Source organism: Salvelinus sp. IW2-2015, unplaced genomic scaffold (assembly GCF_002910315.2).
Source record: "Salvelinus sp. IW2-2015 unplaced genomic scaffold, ASM291031v2 Un_scaffold3417, whole genome shotgun sequence".
Classification (NCBI taxonomy): domain Eukaryota; kingdom Metazoa; phylum Chordata; class Actinopteri; order Salmoniformes; family Salmonidae; genus Salvelinus; species Salvelinus sp. IW2-2015.
Window position 1 is genome coordinate 24,425 of NW_019944697.1, and position 10,094 is coordinate 34,518.

Here is a 10,094-nt window from a genome sequence, read left to right on the forward strand (position 1 = left end):
GAATAGCAGGCTAGTGATTGATTCCCAGATTTGGGACCACACAGCCACTCCACTGAATAGCAGGCTAGTGATTGATTCCCAGATTTGGGACCACACAGCCACTCCACTGAATAGCAGGCTAGTGATTGATTCCCAGACTTGGACCACACACCCACTCCACTGAATAGCAGGCTAGTGATNTTGGGACCACACAGCCACTCCACTGAATAGCAGGCTAGTGATTGATTCCCAGACTTGGACCACACACCCACTCCACTGAATAGCAGGCTAGTGATGCTTTGAAATGCTTTCAGTTAGCCACTGATTCCTTCCAAACCACTCATTGGTGATTTTGCGATCTCCAACTTGTTGGGTAATGTTTATGTCCAATGGCTGATGAGCACCGATACGTTTTATCTATATTTTCTCTTCATATGACAAGGATTGAAATGGATTTTCCAGTAGATTGTCGACTTGACTCATAAAGTGTACTGTTAGCTAGCTAGCTGGCTGGCTCCCTATTTAACGTTAAGTGTATGATGTTATTATTCGTATCCCAGAACCATTTGCTTTGCTAGTTAGAGCCTAATATTAGCTAGCTAACATTGAACCTGTTTGGTTAGCTCCCAACAGATTCATGCAGGATAGTAACCACATTATTTGGCACTATGTTCATAGTTGTTTATCTAGCTAATGTTAGCTGGCTGGCTCATTAGCTAACGTTACATGATGTGTGTGATCTTAGATGTTGTTTACCTAGCTAGGTTCATTGTTTACCTAGCTAGCTAGCTACATGTCTTAGGCTAAAGTGTACAACACCCGTTGAATATGGCCGGGGCTAAAGCTTAAGAGGGTGTGATGGGTGGAGACAAAGCAGAGCTCTTCACTAGATACCAAAACATTCAAAGGCCATTTCTCATAACAGCCTAACCAGCTCTGCTAGGGCGAGTAAAATGTCAGAGCTGGGTGTTCTCTCATTATGTGTCTGGAAGTAGCTAGCAAGCTAGCCAATGTTAGCCAGTTAGCTCGGGTGCTTGACTGCCGTTGTGAGGTCAGAACGTTTGGATCAAACTTACTAATCGGCCTGAGCGTCCGAACAATCTGACAACACAGTTGCAGTCACCAACACTCTGGATAACAATAAAGCCTAACCAGCCCTGCTAGGACCAGTCATGTTCAGTGAGCTGTTCTCTCTCACTTAGATGTCTGGAAGTAGCTAGCAAGTTAGCAAGTTAGCTAGCAAGTTTGCTGATGTTAGTAGATTCAGATCAACCCTTAAAGAGAAGGGTGGGGCTAAAGCTTAAGAGGGTGGGGTCGATGCTGAATGGGTGTAGACAAAGAAGAGCTCTCCAGTAGGTGTACCAAAACATTCAAATGCCATTTTCTCAAAAGTGAGTTTACAAGTTTATCAACTTTCCAAGCAAAATTACTTTCCCATTGTTCCTCAACTGTAGGKTATGATATACCCTTCGTGTAGCTTCGAATCTCGACTTTAGCCAATGTAGAAAAAAAGCAATTTCAAATGTTGCTACACAAGACCAATTTGAGCCGATCGGTCACATATATAATGTATATAATTTATTTTGTTGAMACAAACTACCTCCATGYCTCCMTTCATTTGTATGGGTTACCTTCAGATGAGTCTCGTGACACCATTTTGTTCCTGAGAGTCTCCCCTTTCCACAGTGGGTCATATTAGTTTGTAGCCCAAACGGTTTCGGATTCTACAGACAGAATTTGGCACATCAGCGTTACCGACTTCAGAAGAGTCACTTGTGTCGTAGAGCAAAACGCTGAGACACAGCCAACGCAAAAAAACAGATGAACTCAGCAACAAAAGAAACGCCCCCTTTTTCAGGACCCAGTCTTTCAAAGATAATTCGTAAAAATCTAAATCACTTCACAGATCTTCATTGTAAAGGGTTTAAACACCGTTTCCCATGCCTGTTCAATGAACCATAAACAATTAATGAACATGCACCTGTGGAACGGTAGTTAAAGACACTACAGCTTACACACGGTAGGCAATTAAGGTCACAGTTACGAAAACTTAGGGCACTAAAGAAGCCTTTCTACTGACTCTGAAAAACACCAAAAGAAAAAATGCCCAGGATCCATGCTCATCTGCGTGAATGTGCCTTAGGCATGCTGCAAGGAGGCATGAGGCTGCAGATGTGGCCAGGCAATAAATGCGATGTTCGTACTGTGAGACGCCTAAGACAGCGCTACAGGGAGACAGGACGGACAGCTGATCGTCCTGCAGTGGCAGACCACGTGTAACAACATCTGCACAGGATCGTTACATCCGAACATCACACCTGCGGGACAGGTACAGGATGGCAACAAACAACTGCCCGAGTTACACCAGGAATGCGCGATCCACCCATCAGTGCTCAGACTGTTCGCAATAGGCTGAGAGAGGCTGGACTGAGGGCCTGTAGGCCTGTTGTAAGGCAAGGTCCTCAACAAACATCACCGGCCAACAACGTCACCTATGGCACGAACCCACCCTCGCTGGACCAGACAGGACTGGCGAAAAGTGCTCTTCACTGACGAGTCGCGTTTTTTTCTCACCAGGGGTGATGGTCAGATTCGCGTTTATCGTCAAAGGAATGAGCGTTACACCGAGGCCTGTACTCTGGAGCGGGATCGATTTGGAGGCGGAGGGTCCGTCATGGTCTGGGGCGGTGTCACAGCATCATCGGACTGAGCTTTTTGTCATTGCAGGCGATCTCAACGCTGTGCGTTACAGGGAAGACATCCTCCTCCCTCATGTGGTACTCTTCCTGCAGGCTCATCCTGACATGACCCTCCAGCATGACAATTTCATACTGTCATACTGCTCGTTCTGTGCATGATTTCCTGCAAGACAGGAATGTCAGTGTTCTGCCATGTCCAGCAACGAGCCCGGACCTCAATCCCATTGAGCACTTCTGGGACCTGTTGGATCGGCGGGTGAGGGCTAGGACCATTCCCCAGAAATGTCCTGGAACTTGCAGGTGCCTTGGCAGAAGAGTGGGGTAACATCTCACAGCAAGAACGGTCAACTCTGGTGCAGTCCATGAGGAGGAGATGCACTGCAGTACTTAATGCAGCTGGTGGCCACACCAGATACTGACTGTTACTGTTACTTTTGATTTTGACCCCCTCTTTGTTCAGGGACACATTATTCAATTTCTGTTAGTCACATGTCTGTGGAACTTGTTCAGTTTATGTCTCAGTTGTTGAATCTTGTTATGTTCATACAAATATTTACACGTTAAGTTTGCTGAAAATAAATGCAGTTGACAGTGAGRGGATATTTTTTGGATTAAATTACCGATTTTTATGGGGATATTTTTATTATGCTAATTATATTTTTTTCGCAGGGGCGCGTCAATAAACTCTTGAAGATTTCAAAAGGCAATGTTCCTACGTTCGCAGAGATTGCAATCATGGTAACTGCTGCGTATGACAGATCAATCTGAACTCCCCTTTAAATGTCAGGTACACTACAACGCACAATCGGGTTCAATCCCAGCCTAAGATGAATATGCTCCTCCACAATGTTCTGAGAGTCTYTGGGTACAGGAGATATGCTCACTGCAGATAGGGTATCTCCTCCACAAGATAAGAAGCTAATTACTACTCTTTTCAGAACCAAATACTGGTATGGGTGAAGACATCCATCCTGACCTTATTTACATAGAAATATCCACTAAGGAAATTTATGGTTCCAAGATAAGATTTTAAGTTATTTGCTTAATCATTCTCTAATGCAAATCTTTGGAAAGCTCTTGGAGTTATGTCTTCTGGTTTAGTTTGGAGAATGAGAGCTCTATGAACGTGTTTCACACTTCACTTCAGGAAAATGCCCTCCTTGCCAATTAGAGAAGAATTTTTAGATATTATAATTTTGCACTCTTACCGAATGATTATGATCAAGCAGCCCCTGTAAATGACATAGTTACAGTGTTAGCTTGTATTTGCTGCTATAATCAGACAGTCATCCACATACAGCTTTAGCTACAACTCCTCTCCACTGTTATTGAATATGGAAAAGCCAAATACACGTCAGTCAGGTTGCAGTTATAACAACAGTTGTTCTTTTATGAATGGATAGTTGACAGGCATAGTCACACCCCTTTATTCACCTTTCATATGGGACTGTTCTCTACCCTGACATTGGTTGACTTAGTTCCCGCCTCATTAATGGGACTGTTCTCTACCCTGACATTGGTTGACTTAGTTCCCGCNTTCTCTACCCTGACATTGGTTGACTTAGTTCCCGCCTCATTAATGGGACTGTTCTCTACCCTGACATTGGTTGACTTAGTTCCCGCCTCATTAATTAATTTAAATAAGGTTCAAGATTGTACCATCGACCTCAATAGATGGTCATTAAATGACGGAAGCTCCTTTAACTCTATTGGGATATTGTAGTAGCTGTTCCGGGAAATCATAAAGTTTAATGTCACAAACAGTGCATTTAACTACTAATGCAATACGGCAATACGGCACTATACACGTGTGATTCCCAAACTGTGGAGCCCCTAGAGGGGGGCGTGAGAGGTCGGCAGCGAGGCACGGGATCCCCTCCTCCCTCAAAAAGAAAAGGAACTCAGTCCAGCTTTAAACTTACTCTTGAAAAATGTAATTGTACACTGAATAACAGTATCAAGGCAACATGTAAAGAGTTGGTCCCATGTTTCATGAGCTGAAATAAAAGATCTCAGAAATGTTCCATAAGCACAAAAAGTTTCTTTCTCTAAAATGTTGTGCACAAATTTGTTTACATCCCTGTTAGTGAGCATTTCTCATTTCCCAAGATAATCCATCCATTTGACAGGTGTTGTATATCAAGAAGATAATTAAACAGCATGGTCATTATACAGGTGCACCTTGTCCTGGGGACAATAAAAGGCCACTTTAAAATGTGCAGTTTTGTCACACAACACAATACTTAAGATGTCTCAAGTTTTGAGTGAGCGTGCAATTGGCATGCTGACCACAGGAAAGTTCACCAGAGCTGTTGCCAGAGAATTTAATGTCAATATCTCAACCATAAGCCGCCTCCAACATAATTTCAGACAATATTGGCAGTACGTCCAACCAGCCTCACAACCGCAGACCATGTATAACCACTCCAGCCCAGGACCTCCATATAAGGCTTCTTCACATGTGGGATCGTCTGTGGTGCTGAGGACTGTTTCTGTCTGTAAATAAAGCCCTTTTGTGGGGAAAAAATGTATTCTGATTGGGTGGGCCATGCTCTCCAGTGGGTGGGCCTGGGCGCCAAGTGAGTGTGCCTGCCCTCCCAGGCCCAACCATGGCTGGACCCCTGCCCTCCCAGGCCCAACCATGGCTGGACCCCTGCCCTCCCAGGCCCAACCATGGCTGGACCGCATGCCCTCCAAGGCCCCAACCATGGCGGCACCCCTTGCCCTCCAAGGCCCATCCATGGCTGGACCCCTGCCCTCCAGGCCCAACCATGGCTGGACCCCTGCCCTCCCAGGCCCAACCATGGCTGGACCCCTGCCCTCCAAGGCCAACCATGGCTGGACCCCTGCCCTCCCAGGCCCAACCATGGCTGGACCCCTGCCCTCCACAGGCCCAACCATGGCTGGACCCTGCCTCCAAGGCCCACCATGGCTGGACCCCTGCCCTCCAGGCCCAACCATGGCTGGACCCCTCCCTCCAAGGCCCATCCATGGCTGGACCCTGCCCTCCCAGGCCAACCATGGCTGGACTCCTGCCCTCCAGGCACCACCTGGCTGGACCCTGCCCTCCCAGGCCCAACCATGGCTGGACCCCTGCCCTCCAAGGCACAACCCATGGCTGGATCGCCCTGCCGCCTCCCAGGCCCAACCATGGCTGGACCCCTGCCCTCCCAGGCCAATCCATCGGCTTGGACCCCTGCCTCCCAGGCCACCCATGGCTGGACCCCTGCCCTCCCAGGCCCAACCATGGCTGGACCCCTGCCCTCCCAGGCCCAACCATGGCTGGACCCCTGCCCAGACATGTGAAACCCATAGATTAAGGCCTATTTTTCAATTGACTGATTTCCTGATATGAACTGTAGCTCTTTGAAATTGGTGCATGTTGCGTTTTATATTTTTGTTCAGTATAGATGCACAAGGTGCTATTTTGAAATTGGGTATTACATCTACAGTTCCTCTTGTCATGTCAGTCATTGCATATCTTACCGAGCTATTGGTCAGACATGTCCAGATACAACTACCATGTCAGCTACTGTTTAAAAAAAGAATAATCTTAGCCAATAGTATTTGTTGTTAGTTTGGTCACTCTAATATCACATCAATATGCATTAGAAATGTATAAATTGCAATAGAATATATCTTTAACGTCAATCTCCGATGACTCAGGATTGGCTGTACAAGCAGACAATTGCAACCCCAAGCACCCTCAGTGACTTAATGTGCTATTGATGCAGATGAAAGTAATAGCTTCAAACCTATACAAAATAGAAGCGTTCATACATACCAAACTCTGCGGTGTCTTTCAGCGTTGTCATTACATATTACGCTAGGTCACACCTTGCCTTAAGTCTCTTCGAAGTTCTGATCAGCCTCGAAGAACATATGTGATTCTTGCTAAGATACGCCTAGTGAATGATTAAATTCGTTGTCTCTTATCTTAATTAGACACTCTGATTACACTATCCAATGTCTAGTTGTGTTGCATTTACTCACACAAATTTGCCTTGTCTTTCACGTATAGCCGTCAGCTCTATTATCTTGGCTCGTTTTGTTTCTGTTTCTAGTGTCATATGCTTTGTTACTTGGACAGAGGTGGTTGAGTAATGAAAGGAGTGTAGCCACATTACCATATGAGCTAACACAATTAGCTATATGGATTGGCATCTATGCCAGATACATGGTACCGTGGCACGGTTCTTTGTTTTATGCAAACTTGAAATGTATAATAGTGTTACACGCTGCAGCACTGTTCGATGTGAGTTGAATACTAAAGTATATTCTTTTCTGTATTTTGCAGTTTCACAACATAAACGTTTTCAATATTATTTCATTCAAGAAAAGTCACGCATTGGGAGTTTTATTGAACGACTTAGTTGTTAGCTATTCTGTCTAGTTTGCATGAGAACACAATCAAAGGACAGAGATAACAATATCTACACTCTACAGTTACTATATGGTACTAGTATCTACATGACTATAACCCCTACAGTACTACACTCTATACAGTTCCATACTCCACAGTACTATACTCTGCCGTATCTCATAGCTCTACCGTACTATATCTCCTATTCTATCTATATGTGGTACTATAGTCAGCTCTGCTGGTACTATACTCTGTGGTACTATACTCTGATGGTACTATACTCTACACCATATACTTATACTATGTACGTGATTGTGTCACTATACTCTACCGTACTATACTACTGTGGTACTATACTTCCTGTGGTACTATACTCTGTGGCACTATACTCTGTGGTACTATACTCTGCCGTACTTTACTCATGTGGTACTCATACTCTGTGGTACTATACTTCTGCCGTACTATACTCTGCTGTAGTACTTATATTCTCTGTGGTACTACATCTCTGAGGTACTATAGTGCTCGGTGGTACTATATCTCGGTGGGTACTATACTTCTACCGTACTAGTGATCGTGGTACTATACTCTGTGGTCACTATACTCTGTGTACTATACCTCTGTGGTACGATATACTCTGGCGTACTATTGACTATGTTGGTACTCATTTCGGTGGTACTATACTTCATGTCGTACTATACTCTGACCGTACTATATCTACTCGTACTGATACTACTGTGGTACTAGATACTCTGTGGTACTATCTCTGTGGTACTAACCTGTGGGTACTTACTCTGTGGTTATACTCTGTGTACTATACTCTGTGGTAATCTATACTCTGTGGTACTACTCTGTGGTACTATTACTGCTGTGGTACTATACTCTGGCCGTACTATACTCTTGGTACTGTAACTCTACCGTACTATACTCCGGTGGGTACTATACTCGGTGGTACTTAGCTTACTCTGTGTTACTATACTCGGTGGTACTATACTCGGATGTTGGTACTATACTCTGCCGTACTATACTTCTCGACTAGTACTTGTACGTACTATAGCTCCTGTTGGTACTATACTCCACAGTACTTACTATGTGGTACTTACTGCGCCGTACTATACTCTACCGTCTATACTTCTGTGGTGCTTATGATACTCTGTGGCTACTGTACTCTGTGGTACTATACTTCTGTGGTACTGTACTCTGTGTACTATACTCTACCGTGCTATACTCCACAGTGCTATGCTCTACAAGCTATACTCTACAGAGCTATACTCTACATAACTATACCTCTGAAAGTACTATGTACTATGGTGCTATACTCTAGTGGTACTATACTCTATGGTACTAGAACATATGTAAATATACTCCACAGCTATCTATAACCTATGGTACTACACTCTACAGTACTACACACAACAGTACTATACAGAACTATACACTAGGGTACTATACACTAAATACTATCCACTATAGTACATATACACTATGGTACTATAAATGTATAGTACTATACACTACAAGCAACTATACACTATGGTACATAATCTACATTAGTTTACACTACAGCACTATACTCTACAGCACTATACACTATGGTTACCATGCACTACAGTAACTATCCATACAGTACTAATATACTATGAACTATACGCTATGGTACTTATAGAACTGTGTACTGATACATGTAAAGCACTGTATACTACTGCAACTCCCTGTAGACTGCAACTCTCTGTAAGAGGTAAGTAAACCGACAGGACTGTATCGTCTCATGTAGAGGTAGTAAACAGACATAACAGCTCTCTGTAGAGTAGTAAACAGACATAAGCTCTCGTAGAGGTAGTAAACAACATACAGCTCTCTGTAGAGGTATGTAAACAGACATACAGCTCTTCTGTAGAGGTAGTAAACAGACATACTGCTCTCTGTAGAGGTAGTAACAGACATACAGTCTCTGAGGTAGTAATCAGACATACAGCTCTCTGTAGAGGTAGTAAACAGAACATACAGCTCTCTGTAGAGGTAGTAAACAGACAGACAGCTTCTCTTGTAGAGGTAGTAAACAGACGACAGCTCTCTGTAGAAGGTAGTAAACAGACATACAGCTCTCTGTAGAGGTAGTAAACAGACATACAGCTCTTTGTAGAGGTAGTAAACAGACAATACAGCTCTCTGTAGAGGTAAGTAACAGACGTACAGTCTCTGCTGAGAGGTAGTAAACAGACATACAGCTCTCTGTAAGAGGTAGTAAAACGAGACATACAGCTCTCTGTAGAGGTGTAAACAGCACATACAGCTCCTGTAGAGGTTAGTAAACAGACATACAGCTCTCTGTAAGAGGTAAGTAACGACTACAGTCTTCTGTAGAGGTATAAACAGACAGACAGCTCTCTGTAGAGGTAGTAAACAGACTAACAGCTTCTGTAGAGGTAGTAACAAGACATACATCGTCTCGTAAGAGTGGTAGTAATCAGACATATCAGCTCTCTGTTAGAGGTAGTAAACAGACATATAAGCTCTCTGTAGAGGTAGTAAACAGGACATACAGCTCTCTGTAGAAGGTAGTAAACAAGACATACAGCTCTCTGCTAGAGGTTAGTAAACAGAACATACAGCTCTCTGTAGAGTAGTAAACAGACTACAGCTCTCTGTAGAGGTTAGTAAACAGACATACAATCTCTCTAGAGGTAGTAAACAGAACATACAGCTCTCTGTAGAGGTAGTAAACAGACATACGCTACTCTGCTAGAGGTAGTAAACAGACATACAGCTCTCTGTAGACGTAGTAAACAGACGTACAGCTCCTCTGTAGAGGTAGTAAACAGACTACAGACTCTCTGTAGAGGTAGTAAACAGACATACAGCTCTCTGTAGAGGTAGTAAACAGACATACAGCTCTCATGTAGAGGTAGTAAACAACCATACAGCTCTCTGTAGAGGTAGTAAACACAGACATACGCTCTCTGTAGAGGTAGTAAACAGACATACAGCTCTCTGTAGAAGTTGTAAACAGACAATACAGCTCTCTGTAGAGGTAGTAACAGACGTACAGCTCTCTG

The 10,094-nt window shown here is 43.9% G+C and overlaps 1 protein-coding gene across 1 annotated transcript; it reads left to right on the forward strand.

Annotated features, from left to right (window-relative positions):
- Positions 1 to 5,287: 5,287 nt before the first annotated feature.
- On the forward strand, positions 5,288 to 5,998 carry LOC139025854 (snake venom metalloprotease inhibitor 02A10-like). Its single transcript, XM_070441083.1, has one exon. It carries the CDS (start codon positions 5,288 to 5,290, stop codon positions 5,996 to 5,998), a length of 711 nt encoding a protein of 236 aa, XP_070297184.1.
- Positions 5,999 to 10,094: the final 4,096 nt, after the last annotated feature.

What these genes read in the sequence shown, in the direction of transcription:
- LOC139025854 (XM_070441083.1), top strand. Translation starts at nt 5,288, where the DNA reads ATGGCTGGACCCCTGCCCTCCCAGGCCCAACCATGGCTGGACCCCTGC.